Genomic DNA, 27203 nt, shown 5'->3' with positions numbered 1-27203 from the left:
CACCATGCCAAATCAACCAATAAAAGTGAGATTTGTCACCCACCATTTCAGATTGAATTATTCTTATGCAACCATACCATAAACCAATCCAATGACATTTTATTCTAAAGTCAATACTATTTGAGTTATAAAATTATAACATTTAGAAAAATTGTATGTTCTTAACGATTCCATATACATTGTTCATGTTTAAAATGAAAACCTCAACAACTATTGAACCAAATGATATTTTATCCTGAAATTGATATAAGAATCTAAGAGGAGTGTTTAGAAAATATTCAATCCTTCGTCAAGTGACATTTGATTGTAATATTATTAATTTTTTCTTTTCAAAATATCACCTTAATAATGATCATTTGTTTTGAGGCACTGCAGCTACTTTTTATGGAAAATGGAAGCTTGAGATATATTCTTCAAACCAAAGTGGAAAATATCTGAATTTTTTTAATTTTGCTTGTGTGGTGTTTTCAATTTAAATCTATTTATGGCATTATCTACACCATACCACTTAGTGAACAACTATTTCTTCATTACAGCAAAGAAAAATGAATGTCTATTCTACAAAACTGTTAAGTAACCAAAGCTAGATTCAAATCCTGATTTTCAAAATGGAAGAGTATGATGAACAAGAAAGACGAGTTAAGAACTGATGATGCTCAATCCTAGGGTATTGGCGAGAAATAGACAAATGTGTAGTGTTAGGCATATATGTACAGGTAGAATAATACTCAGGAACACATTGTTTCATAGGAAGTATCCGGTCTTATTCTCTTTCTTTTTCTTATATCCTTTCATATAAACTTTGGTGTAAAGTAGATAATTTTTGTGATTCAAATGGTGATATAGTTAAATCAGTATATTAGACAGGTCGTTTAACAACTCTTAATTTGAAAAATGTTTCATCGATTGAAACATACTCTTTCCTAACACTAAATTATTTTAATGTGCTTTGTTTTCTCTTTATGTTCTGTACAGTATACGTCTACAGTATGTTACTATAACTGTTCATCTGTTTATCATTGTTCAAATGAAAGTTAAAATTCTGTTTATTATGGTTTTTATGAAATGAGTAATTCAATAATAATACTTAGACGTTAAGCTTCTTCAATGATGAAATAAATTGAATCATTACAAGTCGCAATTTTTATTTGGAATTCTTCGTGGCTGGAAAAACGCCACACATATTTGGCAATCTGATTCACTTTAAATGGGAGTTTCATTTATTTTTAGAAACATAATCTGAATCTCAAATTGATGACACATTGAATCTACTAAGATATTTCAGTGTTGGAAAAGAAATTTATTAGGCAATTTAGTATTAATTAGATACAATTAACTGTACTTTAACTTCATGTTAAACATACAATAAAATTTTTAAAATTACTATTGTTAACATGGAAATTACACAAAATTCTAAAAAAAAATGAACGCAATCGGTTGAAGATGGAAAATTCACTGTTTCTATTCCCAATGGTTTACACAGCAAAAAGACTCCACGGTTATTGATCATTAAAATAGACCACTGATTTTAAATTGGACACTGTGCATAGTCTTAATATGTTAAGAATAGCTGGCTACTGCTCCCTTCGCCATAGTACAATGCTAGCACAAGCACAAACATCTCCATTACATTCCATGCTACTGTACTGATCTGTCCTAATTTCTTTTAAACTCAAAAGCATACAGTTCTGTTAATAATGTTCTAAAAACATCATAGATTAATTACACTACAGATAAACTAAAAAACCCTTCTTTATAGAAATATTAATCAGTATTTTTAAGTGTATTACAAAATGACTTTCTAGAATGCCAATATTGCAGAGTGATCATTAAAGTCATGCTCATTAAAAGAAACGTTTATGTAAATAGTAGTTTTAACAAATTACTTTTATTGAATCCTGCAAGATAGCATCAAATGAACTAAAAAAAAATATAGTCACCATTTAAATGGATACTCGCTACTAGCAACATTAAGTCCATACTATTGTTGAGTTTACTGCTTTCTAAACATAATGTTTTCTCAAGAGCAGTGAGATTTTATTGTTCAACAGTATTTATCAAGCCGATCATATGCATATGTTGTTTACAAGTATTGCGATGATATATGTAAGTAAATTGTGTATGTAAATAATTAAAGTTCATAAAATATATTTTAGTTCACTTGATTTCTTTTTACTACTCAATTATGTGCATGACTTAATGATCATTCTGTATTTAGTTGAATGTACATAAACAATGTACACGTGAAGGAGTTGAAACTAACATGTACAGTTATGTTACATATAAATAGCATTGATATGTAAATATACCTTTACACTTATCAATAATTTTGTTTTAATAATAACTTACATTTTTAATAAAAGAAATAATTTGAAAAACCTATTTCTCACTTCTGATGTATATTTTTGTTTATTAATGTCAATAAATTTGAGCAGTTATTATATTACCTTCAATTTTGTTCAAATATACACACTATGCAAAATAAATATCATAGACATGACATAAATTGCAAACTCATGGCAGCGAAACAGTTTTAGTGCATGGTTTTTAAGTTTGTAACTAACATATTTATGTTCTCAGTCCTTAAACTAATTACAACATTTATGAGATATCATATTATCTGGGTCAACATTACCAGAGAGATATCCCACAAAATAAAATAATTTTAACCTAAAATAACACATACCATTATTGTGTCCAGTTCTGAAACTTTTCTCTACAGTTTATTTCCAAGTAATATATGCTTGTGTAATATTATATCCGAATGATATACATTATTGATCAAATTAACTGTTAGTAACTACAATCATCCAAAAATCCTTGAATCAGAGACAGAGGGCACAAGAAATATATGTATATATATCGACACAAGAAATATACATATACTCCCTCTCACCCAATTTATCAACGGATTTTGTTGAAACAAGTACCGTGGAATTGTAATGAAATAGTTGGTGTCAAGTAAATTTTTTAGAACTATATTGGTTTTTTTTGTTATTTGACTTTAAAACTTTTCAACAGACACCATTTTGTTAATATTAAAGAAAAAAATTACACAATTATTTTTGTACATTTTCCTATTATTTATATAAACTTGTGTGCCAAATTTGGTTTCTTTAGCTAACTAGTTTTAGAGGCAATATTTTTTTAATACAAAATACAAAATGGTGGATAGAGGCTAAATACGACATTTCTCGGCCTATGTTTATATGACATTCTTTTGTTTACAATGATGAGTACTATTAGCCACAGAAGTTTGTGACACCATGTATGTATGTGTGTGTGTGTGTGTGTGTGTGTGTGTGTGTGTGTGTATATATATATATATATATATATATATACACACATATATATATACACATATATATATATATAAACATTGAATCACAAACATTGAAACATTGGTAGCACATTCACCCGGCAAGTGAGAGATCCGGGTTCGACCCTCGGCAGAGCAAGTACTTTTTGTGATTCAATGTTTATTTAAATTAAAATAAGGCTATTGCCATTTATACAGTTTAATGTAAATAAAAGTCGTTTGACAGGTATTTGGTCTTCCGATCATATGTTAGTTTGCTTATTTAAACGCATATGTGACAGATACGGCCAAATACAAAATAATTGAATCGGAAAAAGTAAGCGCTCTGTGGTGTAATGGTAGCACATTCACCCGGGCAAGTGAGAGATCCGGGTTCGACTCCCGGGGGAGCAAGTACTTTTTGTGATTCAATGCATATTTAAATAAAAATAAGGCTATTGCCATTTATACAGTTTAATGTATATATATATATATATATATATATACACACACACACACACACACACACACACACACACACACACACACACACACACACACACACATAATAATACACTATTACTATATTACACATTATTATTCATATATATCCTTTTTGTGATTCAAAGTTTATTGTAATTAAATTCGGCTATTGCCATTTATACAAATTTAATGAATGTAAATAAAAGTCGTTTGACAGGTATTTGGTCTATATATATATATATATATCTGATAACAAAGAGAAAAGATATTAAAATGAATATACTATGTGGGATATGTGTCCATGTATCTGTGGAACGTTCTCTTGGTCACGAAAGACATCCCTCAATGCTGGAACCTCCTAAGATGTTGTTAATCAAAGAGAATAATGGCAAATTAGATTTACAATTCTTTGACGATATTTGTACCGTAACAATACCTACTTTAAACCACCTGTACTTGATTTCTCTGAGACAATATGTGTGTCAACCAAGTAACTAAAATCCATATCTAAAATGTATCCAAACAGAAAACAACATGAAATCATGCAGATCATACAGAGAAAATTCATGCACGCACTTAGTCTATACCTAGCTACGCTGACCTCATTTAAACTAATTAGGTAATGATATATATTTAGTATATGTGGAAATGTAATTCATAGGGGTCTAAATTCTTTCCACAAAATGCTTACTTAAACTACATTTTGGGTTGGCATCAATTCAATGTTTTTAAGTAATAAAACATTGTTTGTAATGGCATAAACCTAACCTGTTTTAGCCATCCAACAACTGATCTCACGCCAGAAGAAACTTCCCCTGGAACTTCAAAAGATGAAGACTCTACTAAATCTGTCCATTTTGATCTTATTGCAGCCTGTGCAGCAAAGCTAGCCATTTTTAGGAAGTTATATCACCAAGAAACTGGTAGTCGAAAAGAGACCACCTTGGAAGTCCTAATGGTGTTAGTGTGTTAGTAACCTGTTAAACAAAAATATTAGGTCAGTTTCATTATAAGTAAAGTTCTCAAATTTACCTGTTAACCTACTTACAAGTTGAATTTGTCCTTGATAACCTAAAAATGGATTCGTCTTTAAGGACATATTAAAAATAACATTTTCTAACTTACCTTGATTAATTGAAAATTAAAAACATTCTACATAAACAATTATTGTACATAAATATAGATTATTTTTAAAAAAATCCTAACTGTTATCATCCAAATCAATATTATAATTTTCTGCGATAGGAAGACAGACAACACAAATTTGTTTGAAATACAATGAAAATTGAAAATGTTAAAGGCTGTCTGCTGCGATTAAGTGGGGATAACGTCAAAAACAGGTGTCAGAAGCAATCTCTATGTTTTTCAAAATCAAATAAACAAGGCATAGTATATAAAAATTGTTAATATTAATTGTCAATATAAAGTGCAACATTAAAGTTTCAAATAATAACACTAATGGGTCATAAATTATACCTCTGCGTTTTCCTAACTATTTTATACATACTCACTTTCTACATACCTGTACATAAGACAAATACAAATTTTGTCGCCCATGAGTGACCCATTTAGATTAATCTTTTATATTATAACGATTCAAAATGAAGTAGAATCGCTATCTTAATCTTTATTGTCAAGTACTTTCTCATTGAACGTGATGACAGTAATTCATCCGACATGAAGGCAATAGTCGAAAAACAGCCCTCAAAATAGTACCTATCAGTAAAATATCAAAATTCAAGATTCTGAACTACTCATTCGAAAAAATTCAAGAAGTGATCTGAATCCGGTGTTAGTGAATATTGGCGCGTGGACATTCTGCAAAAGAACCTAAAATGTTCTGAGCTACCACTATAATTTCAATTACACACCGAAATATTATTTTTATTAGAAATTACTTCTCAAACTTCAATCTAATATGGCCAGATCAAGAATACATGTATGATTAGTTTCTGGACGTTATTTTTATGCAAAACTTCATGAGCCTGAAATTAATATTTTTTTTTCAAAATCGATACAGATGCCTATACCTACAACTACTGACCAACATCAACCCTTACTGGAAATGTAAAAAGACTCTACTCTATATTGAGGCCACAGATTCCATGGTTAACTTCATCCCAGACTTTCCTTAAATGAATAAGAAAAAATTCAGATATACCGATCGGGAAATTTCCCCTCAGCTAGCAAACATTTCTATACAGATTAATGATGCAATAGATGATAAAATTTTAACTAAGAAATATAATATGCTCCGGAAGTTTTCCAACAGATAGTTAACCAAATGATCAACTTAACCTATAGAGACAGGATCAAAATATTTACAGACGGTTCTAAAACAGGCGAAGGTACAGGAGCAACAATGTTGATACCACAAATGAATGTGGAAAAGAAATATAAACTTTCACCAAATGCATCGATTTATACAGCTGAGCTTTTTGCTTAATACATGTGTTCTCAGCTTATGAAGAACCTTCCAAACTGTGACATATTAATCTGCACTGATTCTCTTTCTGCCATCAAATCACTACAAATTATATGTGGTGGCAAATAGAAGATAACATGTCTCTTGAAATAATAAAAAAAACTGTGTAGACTCCAAGAATAGAATAACCTTTCCGTGGTATCCCCTAGCCAAGTGGATTTGAAAGATAATGAAATGGTTGACAAGCTCGCAAAAGAGGCAGTGGTGAATGGAATATCTGTTCAAGACATCGCCCTTCCATTAACTGACATCAAATCGTTCCAAAAGAGGAAGATACTTGAAGAAAAAAACAACTTGTTGCTATATACAACAAAGGCCAGGTGGTATAAAAGTGTACAACCTATCAGTCCTTTACTACCATGGTACCAAGATATGAGACTTAGCAGAAGGGAAATAGTAAATATAATCGGACTAAGATTAGAACATGTCACAGTTAACAAAACTCATCATCTAATGAAACTTTATTTCACTCCTCTGTGCTTAAATTGCACTGCAGGAGTGAATGAGACTGCGGATCATCTACTAATGAAATGTCCACAATTTGACTATGCAAGGAACTCATGTTTCCAACAAATTAGAAGAATACCTAATGACGATACCTCAGAAAAACTCAAAAAAAATTGTATCTAGTTTTGATGCAAGATTATATAGGGAAATAAATCGATTTCTGACAAACATAAAAAGAAACATATAGCATAATAGTGAAATAATGATCGAAGGCAATCGCAGATGAAACCAGTGTAAAACATTATTTTAAGTTAAAATTGACTTCATGGTGTAATTCCAAGTCAGCCGTAAGGCATTTAGATAAAAAAAAAGTGTTTCTTCGAATTAAATTTTGTCTATAATTAAAGTTTAAGAGGTTAAAATTTTAATTTAAAATCGTTTAGTAAATACATTAAAGCTTGGTGCAGGTCTAATAAGAAATGAAAATCAAATAGTAAGATATTCAAATTCTTTAGTAACCAGAACAAATAGCATTAGCATAGACGTAACAAAATTAAAAATAAAATTACATGAAAGGTATGGAAGATTTATTAGAGGATCTAATTTAAAAAAAAGTATTTATCTCCGTGGTCACTTCCACATTTGTGTGTGTGTGTGTGTGTGTGTGTGTGTGTGTGTGTGTGTGTGTGTGTGTGTGTGTGTGTGTGTGTGTGTGTGTGTGTGTGTGTGTGTGTGTGTGTGTGTGTGTGTGTGTAAGGGGGCGTAACAATGACAGGATGGCAGGTTATTGTATTTACGTTTTAAAAATCAAAGTTTTATTAATGATTATTTATGTTGATGAAACGTAACTTTGTGTAAATGTTAGTATATTTTTCTCGTAACTTTAAAGTATAAAATATTTTGACTTCAATATTTAGATATATTATGTCACTTATAAGCAATTAAGAAAAAGACGTAGAGTCGACTATCCCAGCAATGAGAGGTTAAAGTCAAGTAAGAATAAGACCATGATGCAGTGCGTGTTGTAACACGCGCTCAAACTGAGTAATCTTGACGTGTATTGAATGTTAGCTTATAAAATGTGAGGGATGATTTTGCTCAGTTAAACTAGTAATAAATATAAAAACAAAAATATGAAATAAAAGTATAGAAAACGGGGATATTTTATGTCTGTTCACAGTTTATCTAGATAAGTTTAGTATAACCCGATTATATTACGAGTTTCGGAAAGAAAGAAGAAGGAAAGAAATAAATTTATTTCTTTAAGAAAGTAATACACTTGATATTTCTCATTGTTTGACAGTCAAACCAAAAAATAATCCCCTTGAAAATATTCTTTTCAAGTTTGAACAAAGTACAAAAACAAAGATGTTGAAAACAAAAAAGAGTATAGTAAAGCCTTTCTCGTGCGTGCTATTGCCTGACCTTAAGACGACACACACATGATAATATTTCAAATATAACATATCATATTGCAACAAAATATAAACATAATAACATTTATACCAATAACACACTTTAACTTTCTTTAAGAAAAATACAGAGCCTCCAAAGCAAAGCTTGTAATGAGGTCCCATCCTTTAATTTAAAATGAATATTTTAAATCGGGTTTCTTATTGTACTTTCTTGATGGACTCCCTATTCTTAAATTCTAAATAGAACTATTCATATAAACATTACAAAAAAAACAAACTATAATGGTCCAAGGTACTGGTCAAAGCACTTTGTACACATATAAATATCTCAATGGAAGTACAGTGGAGTCCCGCTAATCCGAACACGTGTAATCCGAACGTCGGTTAATCCGAACAGGTCCAGGAGGAATTATTTATAACGATAATGAACAGTTATAGGAACTAATTACATAAAAAATGAAAATGGGTGCATCATTTCGTACATAAACAAAGAAAACTTTAATTAAATAGACATACAGTATTTTATTAAGACAAATTGTGTACGGTACAGTACATAAATAATGAAGTTAAATACAGTACCAAATTGAAACTTATAGGTTAAGTATGAGTTAAATTACTGTATTAAGAAGTGAAATCAAACAAAAATTGGACGTACAGTACTGATATTATTATTGAGTACAATATTAATTGTTAAAAGACATAAATTCAGTTATTGTCTTCTGTCACATTAAAGAGAGTTTATTGGATGACGCGTAGTTTCGTACAACTATTGAACGCGTGGACCCGTACAATATCCAGTACGCTCACATTGCTTAACAATAGAACTCTCACACTAAATACGGTAAATGTGCTTAGTATTCGCAAATACGTTTATTTGTCAAGAAATACAATGCAACAGTCAGAAAACATGTTTTAATAAACAATGTTGATAATTCTATAACAAAATAGACCCATTCTCAAGTTTAAAACCGTATTTTTCTGAAATTCTGGCTAATCCGAACAATCACATAATCCGAATAGGGCTCGGTCCCAATTAGGTCGGATTAACGGGACTCTACTGTATTTGTAATTGATTAAATAAAGGAATACAGTAATAAAGGAAAAGAAAAATGCATAGACTACAAACATACATATATACATACATACATACTCGCATATTTAATCTCAGACAACACGTATACATAAATCTGCAATTGTATACTTAAGAGCACTGTACATTTCCAGAACAAAAATGAATATTAATAAATGCATGTATTATATCGCAAATAAATATCTAATCAAATAACATAAATTAAGATCATAAAAATTAAGTAAGAAAGTACCTATGCGAAAAAATAAAATAATAATAATTTATGTAATACTTACAAGTAAATTTCTATATTATCTAAGCTAAAAAGTTTAACTCTCAATTAAAAATGAAATTCTCTTTTTTTACTCGAGTTTCTTATAGCATAAGGCACGTAGATAAATAGTCTATGTGCCAAAAATGAATATAATATTTGGTAAAATAAGTTATTTTCAGGTTTTGGAACAAAGACATTATCAGCATTTGTCAATGTTAATCTATATTCCCTACCTCACTCAAAATTCCCACTTCTATCACTTTGTACACATATAAATATCTCAATGGCAGTATTTGTAATGGATTAAATAAAGGACGTGATATAACGTTTCGATATAGTTTTTATAAAGTGTTTTTTATTCGTAATTAAAAGTTTTAAACTTAACACATAAGTAACCCCCGAACAAACAATACCATACTGCAACTTATTACTTACAAGTGAAAAGTGTAGACTTTTAAATAACTCATTATTATTACACATTTTTCTTAGAAAAAGAAAAATATTATTGCATTGGCCAATTTAAAGTTTAAATATTGTATATGTTTTCCCATGTCAGTTCTATGTCGAGTGTTATTCCTAGATATTCTGCGCTTGCTGTAATACTTCACAGCAGTCTAAATTGCATGTTGTGTTATCACATTGACATTTTAGACATTTGTATAATATTTTATTTTCAAAAGCTGGATAACCTTGTAAACAAAAAAGCATATAACTTGTTTTACCAGGACGCAGGGCCTTATTATTTTCGGTAAACCACCCTTTCAGAGCTTCTAAATCCTTATTCATAGCATTATACCTTGAGGTATTCAGGTACACCATATTTAACTGTTCCAAATCCATTAAGGACACCATTAATTCTTACACACTGTTTTCTTCCCGTTAGGTAACTTTGTAACAATTTAAAGCACAGTTCCACTTACCCCAAAATCATGCAATTTATTCAGTAGGGTTTTGTGATTGGCAGTATCAAAAGCTTTAGTAATATCTAAAAAATAAACCACTAACGCTTTTCCCCTTCCCTTCAGAATCGTTGTACATAAAATTTTCTAGAGCCAGTTTCTTATTTTATCTCTGTCGAAAACCTTATAGATTTTTACTGAAACCCCCTATTGAATCAAGGTAACAGTTTAATTTATTCTTCATTACTTTTCAATAATTTTGGAGAACGATGATAACAAGTATTTCCGATTGTAATTACTGCAAAGTTTTACGCAAACCTTTCTTATAGATAGGAATAACTACTGACTTCACACTTCCTGGAAAGACAAATGTCAAAACTCCAACTAACTTGTGTATTCATACTGGAAATATTTGTGATTTTACTTTTTTTATTGTCATTGAACTTACACCATCCGATCTAGGAGATATTCCATTCCCTAATGATTGGATTGCTGTTTCTAATTTACTATCTAAAACTGGACCTAAAAGCTTTAAATGTCTTGAAGGGAATTTTAAAAATATATTCTTTGTTTCAAGTGAATCAATAATATCTGGTTTTATATTATTCACACTCAATTTATCGACAATAGTTAAAAACTATTGATTAAATGAGTAGCCCATATGCAAAACACGTCATTTCCAGTTTTTTTTAATTTCGGGAAATCACAAAATACTTCTGAAAGAGTTTGTTTCTATGGTAACCACTTGAAGTTTTTACCAAAAAATTAAGAAAAATTAGATTTGTTATTGATGGAAAATTATATAATGTCACATTATTAGTTAATAAGATATTTAACAATAAAGTTTGGAAATAACTGGTTTTGAATCTGTAAAGTGTTATTAACAGGTTTTGGAACTGTGTGGTCAGCCATTTTTGTACTTATTACAGTTGCAAAACCTGTTATTTATTGGGTAATGAAATGAAAACAAAGGAAATTGAGTTGAAAAATTGAGTAAAAATCTAAATACACACACAATAATCTATAATTTTATTATAAAAAGTTAATGTTAGAGTATTTTTTACAAATTACACCAAATTGGAAATAACAGGTTTTGGATCTGTACTCTGATAGTTTTTAACGCACTTTGCAAATCAAAACAATGGTAGATGGAATTGACGCATTTTGGAACTAGCGTATTTTTGTTATGCAGTGGAAATAACGTGTTTTGGAAATTTGACCAGTTTTCTATATCGTTTTTAGGACGGTAATGGCGGGTTTTGACACTTGAAAACACCATATTCTGACAGGTCTTGATGAACAGAATTCAGGGATACCAATATCTCAATTTCGAAAAATGGAAATAACGTGTTTTGCATATGGGTTACTCAAATATATTGGGAATTTTTCAAGAATCTCCCTAAAAAATATTTTCTACTTCTAGTACTATATTAGTATGTTGTTTTCCCTTCCGGCCAGTTACTTCATTTAGTATTTTCCAAGTTTCTTCTTAGTTTTTCTTATTAATTTCAAAAAGATTTTTGTAGTAATTATGTTTAAGTTCTCTTATGTCTGCATGTAATTTATTTCTAAAATTTTCTTTATTACGATTTGGTTTTGTTTTACTATACAGTAAATGTTTAGAGCGAATACGTTTGAAAATACAGTCACTTATCCATGGTTTTAATTGTTTAAATTATTTACATTTCTGGTTTATCTCTCCTTTACACAATGTTCAATTGTAAAATTAAAAAAAAAACTTAATGAAGGCGCATGGGGCATACCGTTGACCATAGACACCAGCCAAGTCCACAGTTTCGAGAAGGCTGCCTAAACGATCATAGTCTACTCAGTAGGTAGGACGAGCTGCGGCAGAGACAGGGGGCCAGCTCTAATTTGTTGGCGACCGACACACAGTCTCCCCCATCACACGTACCGTTCTAACCTGTTTTTGCTCGCTACTCTAAAATACACATGATCTATACATGTCTTCGATCTTTCAGTAACCCTCATTTTCCAAAGATTTAAATCCACTAGTTGCTAAAATAATTTGTATTCGTTAACCACGTAACTGTCTTCTAATAAATTAATATACACATTACCGTTAAAAAAGCAATTTTTAATACAACACTGTTTTTAGAAAAAACTACTTCAACTCTCTATTAAATGCGTCAATTGAATATTGTTGTATAATATAAACGTCGAAGATATGATAATGGATCCCTAAAACATTACAGGAAACCTGCAACACATCAGCTGTAACAACGGGTGTTGATGTTACTGCATTGACATTGTTATGCACGTATACAGCCACGCCGGAAATATAATTTTCATTTGTTTTTAAATACAGCGTGTAATTATGAATTAAATACATATGATATTCAGAACTTTTAATCCATATCTCAGTCAGGACTACTTTAGTCAGTTAATCTTCCGTAGCCAACTCATCAATAATGAATCAAAATTCGTTCTTATACTCTAATGTTCTGGTGTATAATATAAAAATTCCTGTTACTAATTGTTTTTATTTAAATTAAATATATAAACTAGTATATAGAGCAAATTAATTTATGATTCAATACCAATAAATTTATAAATAACTATAATACTAATCCAGAACATTTGAGTACTCACATACACGAATAATAACAACTTGTAAGGTCAGACTGGCATTTAACTTATATAATCGGTCCATTCAAATCACTGATATACCATCTCTCATTGTAAGAACTCTATCCAAGATTATTCTGGTATGCAAAGTCGTAAGCTTTCGGTCTTGATAGCTAATTTAAAACAATTAAATTAATTGTCCATATTGTTTTAGTCACAAAACGTTCTGAGATAAAAATACCAGGCTTATGAGTTTTCAAGAGTACAAAGTTCCTGAACATTAATTTTACATTGGGGCACGTTTGGCACTTAGAAAAACTTACCATATAATCACAACCCTCCTAGCACTACAAAATGATCATCCAACGTTTAATTATATCATTGTTTAACTTTATATCCAACATGAACAGAACTGAATAAGATATAGGTGAATAGAAGGAGGTAATAAAAACTATGTATATTCATATATGTAGCTATATTTGTACCAGCTGTTATACAGCCATACGGGCCAAGTGACCCAAGAGACCGGACAGACACTGTAACAGGTCTACAAACACTACTAGAATAGCAGACGAGGAAGAGGGGTCCTATAATTCTTCCAGAGAACAATCAGACTCCCAACCTATGTACACTTCAGAAAGGCGCCAAAGTTAACAAAACTCGGTTCTTTCATGTCTTTTTATTTTACGTTTCAAGGAAATAAAAATTAAACGTCTTTGAATTGTGTTTGTTGACTTTTCCTCTATGCCGTTGATAGAGAGAGAAGAACTTTACAATGTCGTCTGTCAGTCATTCACTACCTATCTGTTGTAGTGTGGGTGTTTCTGAGAATCGTTGAGAGAGTGACGTTGAAGTTGAGGATGTCGTAGTGTTAGAAGATTTATTTTTATCTGTTTCGTGCTGCGATGGGTTCTAGAATCAGGTAGGATTTGTAAAAAATTAATTACTGTTAATAGTGTTTTATGAATTGTTTTCTTTCATACCATGACCTCGAAGACGATTTAAGCAAGATAGAACATAATATTGTACTATTGTCTTCATTCCTAGTTCTCTATTTAGAGCATCTCCCACTGAGAATTTACTCATTGTATACACAAAAGGATATGTTTTTTATAATAACCTTGTTTTGAAAGCTATCAATATAGAATAATATTCCAGGCTTATTTTTTTCTGCATACTTGTTTTTTATGTATGCATTTATATGTCTACTGATATCTAGATTGTATGTATTGCATTAATTAATTAATTGAAACATAACACAATAACAATTTAACCATACTTTTATTTTAGTTTTAAATTTTAGACCCTGGGGTATTGTTTGAATTGAACAAAACATTTGAATGTTTAACTAGAATCTTTACCTAAATATATAAATATGCAATTCATAGATTCTTGTCATAAATTGTTGTAGGCTAGAGAAGAAAGAAAATATTTAATGTTATTTTCTGATTTTCAAATGGAGATTGCTTAGAACATTCATATGGCAATAACAGAAAAAAGTATACAAAGGCCAAAAAGAAAAAAATGCTACAGCAGGTACCATACCAGGCCACAAAAATATTTAACAGAATATTAAATTGAAATAAACTTTTTATATCTACCATCGAGACGTAAACAGTATAACATACTTTTAGTCATACTGTATATCAACATACTGTAACTTTAAATTTTAGTTATAGGCCAAATCAACAGACAATTTAAGTATTGTAGGTCCTTTTTTTTAAGTTGAGTGAATCTATTGAAAATGAATGTTGAAAACAATAAAGGATAAAGTATGATAAGCGAACGTGGACCCATTTCTTTTCATTGGTATTAATAAGCAATATTATGTAATTACACCCATTATTATAATCAACCAACATTGATTAATTGAACAGGTTACTTTTAGATAATCATAAATGATTCTATTGTGGTGGTGGCCTCTTATTATACTGTAGCCAAGTCATCTGTACCAACTTAAACATGTTTCAAAATTGTAAACATTATATTTGATAAGTGAAATTAAATAAAAGTGTTATTTAACACGTTCACTGTAACACTCACTCATAGGGCATACTCTTAAGTTTTTTGTACAGAGTTAATGGTGGATTTAAGTAGAGCAAAATATATTTAATCATTATTATAATAAAGAATATTATGTATGAGTCATGGGTATTTGATATATTTGAAATTAATACCTTATGGGGTATTTGAAGTACATACACAGTTATTACTCGTGTGTGGCATGAATCAGATGTGTACAATTGTTTCCCTTGACTATACTGATTTCAGCTGCTGTCATTGTCTGCTACGCTATTGCACCAGCCTCTAAGTTATAGGGTAGATCTCTACATTTGTCATGTTTTAGGAGTTTATTCAATAATTCAGTATTTGACCAATTGAATATAACCAGTTTGTGACAAGAATCACGGTTGGCTCATGACAGTTGAAAAGTAAACACTGTACAGGGGGTGTATTAGATCTCTAATAAAACACAAACTGATAGTTCTGCCAATTTCACTTAGAGCGCTTCAGCTCATTGTGAACTTACACTAAAAAAACACCAAAGTTATCTATCTTCATAAGTCACTATCTTATGGGTGCCTCAAACCACACAGACATAATGCATCTTTATGAGTTACTGGTGACTAATGTCGCATTATGAAAAAACATTACTAAATTTAACATTACAACTAACTAACTTTAAAAAACTAACCAAAATAGCATTAAAAGGTCTGTGTGTTACTTGGTTTCATTGTTTTATTTAAATGAGATTATTTGTATAAACAATCCTAATTTCTTGTTTATTGGTTATGGTTTCTTTAAAATTTATGATGTTGTCATTGTATATAAAATGAATTCTTATATTCATTAATTTCAAATCTAAGACAAATTGATTTGTATTTTGTATACTTCGATATAATTGATGGTAATACTAAGTGATATAAAAACCAGATCTGTTTATCATACTCTATCCCAATAAAATTATTATATTTGTAAAACTCTTTTGAAAAGTACATTTACATTTCCATAGAAACAGGGTTTGGTCCCAAAAGTGGTTTGTAATGTGATGTAAGTTAAATTTAAGAACATTGTGAAATCAAGAGCTAAAGACGAAACCTAGGTGTTATTTAGATGTTAGGAAATAAAAAAAACTAATTTCAAACAAAACAGGAATAACGTATAATTTGACAGATACTATCTAACCAAATGTCTCTGTAGGATGGAATTAAGTTGTCAAACAAGTTACTTTTTTTTCAAACTGTGAGAACTTGTATGTTTGAGTCTGAAAGCACCGGAATTCATAGGAGGTTTTAGATGTCTAATGTTGCTCTATCAAATTTGGTGGCTAATTAAAGTTTGAATTGTTGTATAAAACCCCTGCAATTTAAGTTAAATCTAAAGTTAAAATTAATTGTAAGGCAGATAAAACATTTACTCATGTTATTCATAAACATTTCTCCTAGCTTCACTATAAAACAATATTATCTCTGTTTTATCTTAATTTGACTGAGCCATATTTATTACGTACAAAATAACACTGAAAACATAACTGGACTGAATGTGTCTCACATACTAACTAGTAACCAATAAGAGATAACATGGAAAAACCAGCTATTGGTATTCCCAGGACTTCCTAATGAACTTTGGTCAGACAAAACAAAACCTAATAAATACTATGTTACTCATGGTTGTTGATTTTTGATGATTCTTGTAATATTTTGTTTTACAGTTTGGTGTTGTAAGTTCACAAAATAACTAGTGAGTGAATGTTTGATCTGCCTCACTATAACTTAAATTTCAGGGGTTTTATATGAAAATTCAAACATTAATTAGTCACAAATTTTGATAGAGCAACATTAGAGACCCTTAGTTTGTGCCATTCTTCTTCTGTTTTAATACCTTCAAAATAAGTTGTCATTTGCTAAGGTTTCCTATTTATAAAGTTTGATACCCCCCAAAATACCCCGTTTTTGGAGAGGAGGAGTCAAAAATGTTCATAGATCAAAAACTCCTCAGTTGGTCATATAAATACGCCCCAAAGTAAATCACTTAATCTCTATCATAAGAAAGTTTCTTCACTTTTGAAGTGAATATATATATATATATATATATATATACATATATACACACGCACACACGTACACACATACACACACATGCGCACGTGCACACACAATGTGAGTTAAAAGATGGAGGGATGGAACTTGGTACACTTTTCTAGGAAATAGAAGTGAACTATTGTAGTCACTGTTACAACTTTGCCCATTTCCCAGAATGGGCAGCTCAAGATGTTTAAATGTAAAGACCGATTACATGAGAGCTCATTTGAAAGGTCTTGATAAAAGAAGAAGAGCAGTGGAAACTAGAACTTTCAGTGGGTCACTTAATAGGGTCTTTATTTATGTTTAAACATTTTCAGCTGTCCCCCCTAAAATCATATACAGGGTGTAAAAATCTCCCACACTGGCTTGGTAACTTCTGAACGCTTACAGTTAATGGAATAAAACGGTATATCATTACTATAAATCTACTTTTTGAAGTAACTACCATTTTTTTGTCATGTTAAGGGAATGGCCTGCAAGGAGTTAGAAGAAAACCTTAAATGAGAGCAAAGGTTGAGTAGTACATCAAATTAAAGGAAAGAAAGAATTTATTTTCTCACTCCAACACAGTATACAGATAAGAGTCTTAATCAAACATCGGATTATTGTACATTACTATAACTTGTCTAGACTAAATGTCCAAAATCATCTTTTTATAAAATTTAACATAAATATTTCTTTAAAATTGAAGAACACAGCATATAATAAAAACTAAATGATTATCACTATAAAACTAAAAAATTATCACTATATTTCATATATTTTTACAGTTAGATGAGAAAATTTAGGGCCTCAAAGGCTAAGGCTGATTTGAGGTTACAATATATAAACATTAGGTTAAAAAAAAATGCTCAAAATGGAAGTTATTATACAAAATGTATAATTAATTTTATAATTAATACACTACTTTAACAGTTCTAGCTAAACAAAAGGTGTTATCCATTATATGATAATGTAATAGCATTAATCAAATAATACATATTAACTTAAAAATTTGAAGTGCACACCAAAAAAGAAAAAGAAAAATTAATATATGAGATACTGTGCTTGAAAATATTAGTCTAGGACTCAATGGCAATATACATTTAACTCATTATCTAGTGTCTTTACTTTTATAAATAATGGGTTCACTAAAATGGAACTTCCTTCTTAAGCCAAAATTTATATAGTTGGTTCTTTTCAACATTTAGGCATTTTATTTTCAGTAAACCACCACTGAATAGCCATTATATCATTATTTATATAATTTCTAATGTCTTGTAATTGAGAACTTTTATAACTTAAGGCAGTATCATCAGCAAAAGAGGAGACTTTTCCTTTAAAATGTTCATTACAAAACTCATTATTATAAACCAAAAACAAAATTGCACCCAGAACTGATCCCTGGGAGACTCCCTGTTGAATAGACCCCATGTAACTGAGCGACTTTTGAATTGTTACACATTTAATTCTATTTAAGAGGTAACTTTCAAACCAATTATACGCCACTTCTCTAATTCTATACTAAAAAGTTTGAACAACTTACCTTGAACAGTAATATCGAATAGTTCACTGTATCGAATGCTTTTCGTATATCGAGAAAGAGGCCAGTAACATTTACTTTCATTAAGACCATCATAGACATACAGCAAGAAGTGCTGCAAAGCATGCTCTGTACTTGTAACATCTCTATTCAAATTGATTTTCACTGAATAGAGTAATTTTATTGAATCTAGAAAAGACATTGTAATTTAGTCTTCATTATTTTTTCATAACTTTTTGAGAAGGTCCAAGCTACAAAATAGGACAAAAATTATTGTATAAAGGTTTTTAAGAACTTTTATGAATTGGTATGACTACAGCCTTCTTCAGAGCAGATGGAAAAATACCAGATTCAAAACTTAAATTCAGCAAAGAAAGCAATACATCCATTATTTTGGGATAAATTTCTTTTTAATCAAAGACGAATTTATGTCATCAATGCAAGATGAGGTGCTATTTTTCAAGGATTTAATTACTTTTTCTAATTCTTGGTGCAAAATTGTGTTAAAAAAATAGTTTTGGTTGCTTTTTAAATACAATGGCAAAGTCAAGGTTTTCAAAGTTATCTGACTTGTTTTCATTTAAATTCAGATTATTAACAACGTTTTATAAAAAATTTTTTAGTTTATTTGCAACACTTTTAGGTTCAGTGACTAAAATGTTGTTTATATTCAAGGAAATATTAACACTTTCAGAACCTTTCATTAATTACATTCCATACCTTTTGTTGTGTTCCTATTACACCTTTAAAACTTTTGCCTATAATAGTAATTCTTTCTAAGTCTAATCTTAGTTTGTAGCTTATTTCTATAATTAACATAAAAAGCTCTAAATCTTTTATTATGTGGATGGTTTTTCATGATTCTAAACATTTTGTTTCTTATTTTAATTTTCATATACAAAAAATCATTTATCCAAGGTTTTAATTTAATGAAACGATTGTTAGGCCTGATTTCTTTTTTACTCTCACATATACAAAAGACTGCAGCAATACATGAAATATATCAAAGGCATCAGACGCATCGCTTTGTCGGTAAACAGGTGATCAATCAACTTTATCAAGTAGGTTATGAAGTACAGAGAAGTTAATACGACGGAAAGTAATCGGAGGCAGGAAATCACGAGGAGCAAGTCCGGACTCCACTCCTCCAACACGCAAACAGACACGGATCATACAATGGTCGGTTATCTCTGCCTCCAGTACCGAGGCTTCAAGCTTAATCATATCGCAATCTGCTATTCGAGCATAAACATGATCAATACAAATCTGAGATCGAGTTGTTATTCTTGTTGGTTGATCAATCAGGCATCAATCAGTCTGCCATTACTAAACTATATTCGTCTACTACTCTCAATGTTTTCCAATAAATTAATGATATAATATTATAATCCAATATCTCCAATGAATATAATATTTTTAGAAATCCTTTAACTAGTGTTGCTCTTAAAATAGTTGTCTAATTCATTTACAAAGAACTCTTTTGTGTGATTATGAGTTATACAAATAGAAAAAATTAAATGTCTTGATCGTTAACTTTAACATCCGTCAAAACATCCGCCGATACTAAATTTAGAGAACAACTATTTACAACTTCAATGTTAGAATGTATATAAATTGCAACACCTCCTGCTCTACTCTCATTATTACAATTAACTGATAGATTATAATGTTTTATTTTGTAGAGTGGTTTTCATTATCATTTATCAAAATTTCAGATAAAACTATTATTTCAGGGAGCCTATTCCTTGAATTCAAGTCTAATACAAGAGACACAAGAGGTCTTTATTAGTAGAGTTCAATGCTGCAAATCCGACCTCAAAGAGTTCACTCTATAAAAAGTTAAGCTGGTTTAAATTTTGAAACTTTTACAATATAGGTCCTGTTTTTATGGTTTAATATTCTTGTCTACTGATATTTCTGCTGGTTGCAGACTTATATTCGATGCTGCCTCATTTAACAAGTTTTTCAGATTAAAAAATAGTTTTCTCTGAGCACACTGTATAGACAACATGCTATTAAGAGATAGCCACTTTCAGTCATAGGTTTTTTGTGTGTCTCATGGACGCTATCAATCATGGTAGTGAGCTAGATGAATCATGTAAATTAACAAAGTATTGAATACTAGCGTTCCTAGTACCCAGCTAGCCTCCACCATGACAAGGGTGTTCGTAATAACACAATCTAACGATAGCACAGCATTTCACAGCCAGCCTTGGCAATACTGATTCCACCAATAATGTTATCATAAACAGCCGACTTGGTATATTCTTATGTTTCCTCAAAGTACCTTAGCAGACACTCAACCTTGCATCCCTAATTTGATCTTTACATGAATCGCATTCAACAGGTGAATTCTAAATTGTTTATTGTTTACATAGCAGACAATCTTTCTGCAGCCCTCATTTTATTTCTGTGACAGGGTCAAAACACCTTATTTAAAATAGAATCTAAAAATTCTAAAAATGTACTCACATAAATAAAAATTTAACAGGTTCACGACAACGGCTTATTTTTGAACTTTTTTATTTGCTGTAAAATTTTTCAATAATAATGGCAAAAAGTCATAATTGTTTGTTTTACGTAAAACATCTAAGTATAACAAGAAATATATGTAGGCTTCGTAATTTTGCACATAAAAAAAATTTCATTATGTTTTTTCAATGTTTTTCTGTGTACCATAAGGATTACCTAAAACATTATTTTACCTTAAGAATTAAGCAATCGTGCGCCTGACGGGATCACGTAAACAAACTACCAAGAGAGGCAAACAAAAAACGTAATGCTTAGCAAAGTGTACACCTTCGGGCGCACAATGACTTGATGGCAGTTGTGTAAGATCGCATGTACCCAATGGGGTCCACGTCATCATGAACGTGTTAAAAAATGTTTGTAAAAAGTTGTTTAGGCATATTATTTTTAGTATAACCTATTTCAAGAACAAATATTTATCACAGTTATAATTGTATACTTTAATAATATATTTCATGCTGAATAGAAATACATTTAAATCCTGAAAATTTAATTTACCATTTATAAAAAATGGGTAAAGTAGTGCTGAGATATATTGCAGTAAATTGTCGGAATTTTCGGGAAGATATTTTGCAAAACATGGCCAGGATTAAAAAAAGGTTAACAGTTAACATCATAAAAGTTATTTCCCCTACCATCTGTTCTAATATAGTCCAGTCCAATACTAATGGCCTGAAGATACAAGACTGCTAAAGATCATATTTTTGTTAGAAAGTATTCTTATATGATGTTAAGTAACAACTTGACTGGTTTTGATTGGTGCGTGCGCACGTACGTATTCAGATCACAGATTCGGTTAAGTAAATACTAAAATCTATCAACATAAATTGATTAACTATAACAAATACCATTGTCTGTGATAGTTGCGTAGCATCACTAGTACATTTAGATCCAAGAGTAGGGATTTTATACATAAAAAAATCAGTGTTATTTCAGCAAGCATATAGCCTAAATATATCATACTATACTATGATTTAATGGCAGAGATGTAATATTTTGAGGCAGAGATATGAAATGTATAAATAAATTATATAAAGTTTATTTTGAAAATAAAATTATTAAGTCCATATTATGGAACTTTGTTTGGTTGTTAAATAATTATTAGTCCAAGTAGTTGGATTTAGTGTATTACTTTCTAAAGCATTGTCCGTTTTTCTTTGTTAGAAGTTTTTTTTTGATGATGGAAGGATTGTGAAGGAAACAGGATATTTCGGGACATTTGCCATTGTTACTGATACAAAAAAGCAGTAACACCCTACTATGTTACAGCATTGTGGTTCACAAAGTGACACTGTTTATCATGACACCATCAGGAGATTTCCTTCCTTCCAGCTTTGCCAGTCTTTTGTCTTTTTTTGCATATTCATTTAGGCTTCTCTGTGATGGGATCTTGTCCGGGAAGTGTCTAGCCATAAAACCTAAAAGTTGTGAAGTAGTAGTGATGTAGTTCATCAATAATATTTCTTTAAAATTAGGCGTTTTACATTTTACCAGGTGTCCCAAAGGCTGAACCCCCATGTTAACTTTTGAACAGAAATATAATATGAAACAAAATCTATTGAGGATTGTTATAAGACTAACAAAATCATGGTTTTTGGGATGTATGAGAATTTCAATCCCAAACCCTAGGTGTGGAATTGGGGAGTAAGTTAAAATTTTTAAATGTAAACCCCCATCTATGACATCTCATTTTAAGGCCCTTGTAAAATAAGAACAATGCCAAAAACCAGAGATCTGTATTTCAATCTAGTACAAAATGTATCCTATTAAACAAAAAATAAATCTAATTAATCTAAAATTTGCATTGTTAATTATTGAAACAGATAGTTTGACAAATTTTTTAATGTATTTTTTTAATTAATACATTGAATGGCCGCTATTTTACGTGTATAATTTGTTCTAACACTTAACGATGAAAAATATTCAAATACCTGTTATCTTTTAAAATCTCCATGTTTGGTGAGACATATACTCTTGTTACAAGCTATATATGTAACGAAATTTACAAACACTGTAGTAAATTCTTATGTATTAATTTGGGGCTGGTTAAAAAGTTTAAGACATTCCTTATTCAAGCTATAGCCAGAAAAAAGATTATTCAATAGTAACATAATATTAAAAATACTTGTGATTTGCAGCCTTTAGAAAAATATTCCTTAATCTATATAACATCCTCAGTTTGCACATTAATTGATCACTTACAAATGAGCTTAATATAGCTTGTAAAGCTAAATTGTGAATTTATTTTGGCTCCGAGAACTTTGTATCACAATTTAACAAGACTTTACTATTTGATTCCAATGCATCCTGTCCATAAATATTCCTCATTTCCTTTTATTTCTTTGTTACAGGGAGAATGTAAAGCATTATTTTGAGTGTTTCTGCGAAGTCGTGGGACCTCAACCTGACGGCAATGATGCTTGGATTATACAAAAGTTTCCTGAAACATACAAGGATGAAGAGGTTCTCAGATCTGTTCCTAAATTTGCATTTCCATGTGACTTCGACAAGTAAGTAAATATACAGTCAAAGATATAATAACTGACTGACCTGAGACTGTAAATATTACAGTCTGGGATTTATTTATTCTTCACAGTGGTAGGCATTTCTTTCTGTAACGTGGCCATTATTGAGCTTCATACAGGCAAAGCCAGACTATAGTACAAGTCAGAACGCCGATACTGTCACATCACATGACGTATCCAACCGCTCCGCTTCATTCATTGAGACACGCTTCAAGCGAGTGCTCGGCCTCATAATTGTTAATATGTTACAGTTTTTCTTATTAAATTGAAGATTTAAAAGCCATACTTGATAGTGATATTTTCTATGCATTTTAAGACTAGTTTGTTTATTAAAATAGGTTATATTTTCTTTTACATTAGATTTTAAAGTGACATACATGCTTTTAAACCTTTATATAAAAAAGTAGACAACTGATAAGATGATTCAAGTCAGAACGCCGATACTGTCACGTCACATGACGTATCCAACCGCTCCGCTTCATTCATTGAGACACGCTTCAAGCGAGTGCTCGGCCTCATAATTGTTAATATGTTACAGTTTTTCTTATTAAATTGAAGATTTAAAAGCCATACTTGATAGTGATATTTTCTATGCATTTTAAGACTAGTTTGTTTATTAAAATAGGTTATATTTTCTTTTACATTAGATTTTAAAGTGACATACATGCTTTTAAACCTTTATATAAAAAAGTAGACAACTGATAACATGATTCAAGTCAGAACGCCGATACTGTCACGTCACATGACGTATCCAACCGCTCCGCTTCATTCATTGAGACACGCTTCAAGCGAGTGCTCGGCCTCATAATTGTTAATATGTTACAGTTTTTCTTATTAAATTGAAGATTTAAAAGCCATACTTGATAGTGATATTTTCTATGCATTTTAAGACTAGTTTGTTTATTAAAATAGGTTATATTTTCTTTTACATTAGATTTTAAAGTGACATACATGCTTTTAAACCTTTATATAAAAAAGTAGACAACTGATAACATGATTCATGCACTTACAATCAATCAGCTGTGATAAATACATTAGTAGTATACGGCCTGCTGTACAGTTAGCGTGACATGACTGGTGGTGGGAGGGCAGCATTCCGGCCTGTATTATAGACTATCCTTTAATACAAAAGTGTCTTTGTTTAAATGTTATAAAATATAAAGGCATACTTTTGTATATATAAAATCACCCAGAATACAAAAAGATAAGTTGTGTTGCAAATAGAATGTTCAAACAAATGTTTTTACCAATTTTATTGTGTTATATTGTTTGTAAGAACATATGAAAAGTGATTTTTTTTTTTTTGGAAAAGTAACAATGTTTTAAAATTAAAATTACCTGAGATTATCACTTGATGTCAAAATGTTACGTACAATTAATTTTGTTTAGAAAAAAATCATTTTGTAACAAATATTAGAAATGCATGAATTTTATGAACCTAAATAATGTGCTAAGATACTAATAAAATAATCTGGAAAATTGATTTGTAATAAATATTAAGGGATATTTATATATTTGTTGAAAAATGGATATTATAAAATTTTTGTAAATTAAAGTCATCTAACAATACTAATATTTAAAAGGTATCAAAATCAAACAAAATATATTTGTATTGAATTAAATATATTGTGTTGTTTGATGTATAATTAGATCTGTTCAGGAAGGTTAAGCATAGAATTATAGTCAATTGGTAAGTCCAAGAACAAAGCCACACAGTCATATCCTCATGTATGTTCTTAAAAATTATAAATAAATGCAGTTATGAAACCACTTGCAGAAAATGTATTTCAATATTCTTTACTAGAACATGTAAATAAATAGTATGTTTATTTTGATGTAGAATATTTCTTTAAACCAAGATACACCATATCAATGAAATCTGATATTTATGGTTTTTTTTCTTAATATATTTTTCTGGTCAAGGCAACAACAATGTTTTATATTTTTTGTAAAGAATGTTCAATAAGTATAACAATTTGTCTGTGATTAAATCTTGGATTTATAGTACAATTTTAGAACATTCAATATGTGCAGATTATTTGTTTCAAATTTATATTGATAGGGTGTTTAGTTTTGAAAAATATCACTCCTAATTGGTCTCTGTCCTCCAATTTTCAGCTTTGCATGAGCTAATATAATGCTGTACATGGAAAATCTGGTATATTGTATGACTTTGGTAAACAGCTGTCTGCAATGATATGGTGGTGGAGATAACGATAACGATGGGAAATCTGAGCAATTAGTATCGAGTCAGTGCTAGAGTCCATTGTGTAGTGATACAATGGGTTCTTGTTGAATTAATTGTCATCTTCCAAACCTAGTAAAAACCATGCGGCCAAACATCAGTAAAAATCTTCAAAAATGTTAGATCTCGATTTCATTACAATTTAACTCTCAATCCAATACTATTTAGAATGTTTCCACTTTAAGCCAGTGTAGCATATAAAAATGTCCAAAATGGCAAGATATTTTTGGTTGATTTTTTTCATATTGTAAAATATCCTTAATACATATCAGTAAACATGTACTCATATGAAGTTAAACAACACTGTTTAAATTGTTTGTTCACAAAAAAAAATTAGATTTAAAAAAATCTGGTGTGGGGTATCAAAAAAGTATTTTATTATAACAAAAATCAAATTCCGTTGTTATGAAATATTTGTAATTTTTGTTATTTATGTTATGTGTAGATAATATAATTTGAAATTTACAATTAGGGTGCAAAGGGTGACATTTGTTACCATTGTATGATTCTAGCAATATATAAAAAAATCAGTTGTTACTTGGATCTTGTGGTGTTGTTAATGAATAAAGTGAACAAAACAGGATCTGAAACTTTCCTTCTTTCAGATTGAGGCTAACTTTCTCCCTAGAGTTATATATTTGTGTAAATATACTCATTAAATCCAAATGCATCCCGCAGATAAATCAGAAAATAACAGTGCCATGGTTTTACTTACTCCTTATCTGTCATCAAATAGATAAATAGAATAACTATTAGTAGTTTAATGTCATTGTTTTATATTTGTTTAGGTCAGTTAAAGAAAGAATTTTATCTTTTATTTGTTGTCTTATTTTGTGAGTAGCAATCAATAAACACTTATAAGTGTACAAAACATTGATTATTTTGTAATGAATGGGATTTTTAGGCTTTTCAGTTTCAAAGATTTAAGAATTAATGTTTAATGATTAATTGAAGGTTTTACGATGAAGTATTTTAGGATGAAAAGTGCTAAACTGTGATAGATGTTTACAATAATCAGTAGCCTATTGTTGGGCCCTCAAGCGAGAAATCACTTGACCTTGAAACACTTTTAGTGAATCAGTCTATTATCTGTCTCTCCATTCACTTTCCACCATGCAACTCATTCACCTAAAAATCTAAAACTGTCATTAATTTAGGTTTTATGGAACTATGTCTGAATCATATATCATTCTGAATAAATGAATGAATTGCATTTATTTCCTAAATATAATGTAACATTGTATGATACTAAAACTAAATATATTATCAAAGAAACATGATAATGTTTGTAAGAGTAATAATAAAAACTAATGTTAAAAAAAAAATAAAAATAAAAAA

The 27203-nt window shown here is 30.1% G+C and overlaps 2 protein-coding genes across 4 annotated transcripts in view; one reads left to right on the top strand and one right to left on the bottom strand.

The window, feature by feature from the left end:
* Nucleotides 1-5084, bottom strand: part of LOC124369876 (5'-nucleotidase) — a 56621-nt gene extending 51537 nt beyond the window's left edge. Inside the window, exons 1-2 of one of the 2 annotated variants that reach the window (XM_046828015.1) lie at nt 4907-5084; nt 4550-4758 (exon numbers count right to left, since the gene is read on the bottom strand). In XM_046828015.1, coding sequence (XP_046683971.1) covers nt 4550-4675 — 126 coding nt within the window. In that variant the 5' untranslated portion in view covers nt 4676-4758; nt 4907-5084. The remainder of the gene's footprint in view (nt 1-4549; nt 4759-4906) is intronic. The other variant, XM_046828032.1, reaches the window with a different exon arrangement.
* An 8655-nt stretch (nt 5085-13739) lies between these two features.
* LOC124369837 (DENN domain-containing protein 1A-like) overlaps nt 13740-27203 on the top strand; it is a 65960-nt gene continuing 52496 nt past the window's right edge. For both annotated transcript variants that reach the window (XM_046827976.1, XM_046827968.1), the window contains exons 1-2: nt 13740-13881; nt 23447-23605. In XM_046827976.1, coding sequence (XP_046683932.1) covers nt 13865-13881; nt 23447-23605 — 176 coding nt within the window. In that variant the 5' untranslated portion in view covers nt 13740-13864. The remainder of the gene's footprint in view (nt 13882-23446; nt 23606-27203) is intronic.

This window comes from Homalodisca vitripennis, chromosome 1 (assembly GCF_021130785.1).
Source record: "Homalodisca vitripennis isolate AUS2020 chromosome 1, UT_GWSS_2.1, whole genome shotgun sequence".
NCBI classification, from domain to species: Eukaryota; Metazoa; Arthropoda; class Insecta; order Hemiptera; family Cicadellidae; genus Homalodisca; species Homalodisca vitripennis.
Note: the sequence above shows the minus strand (reverse complement) of the source record. Positions and strands in the feature narration are given on the sequence as shown.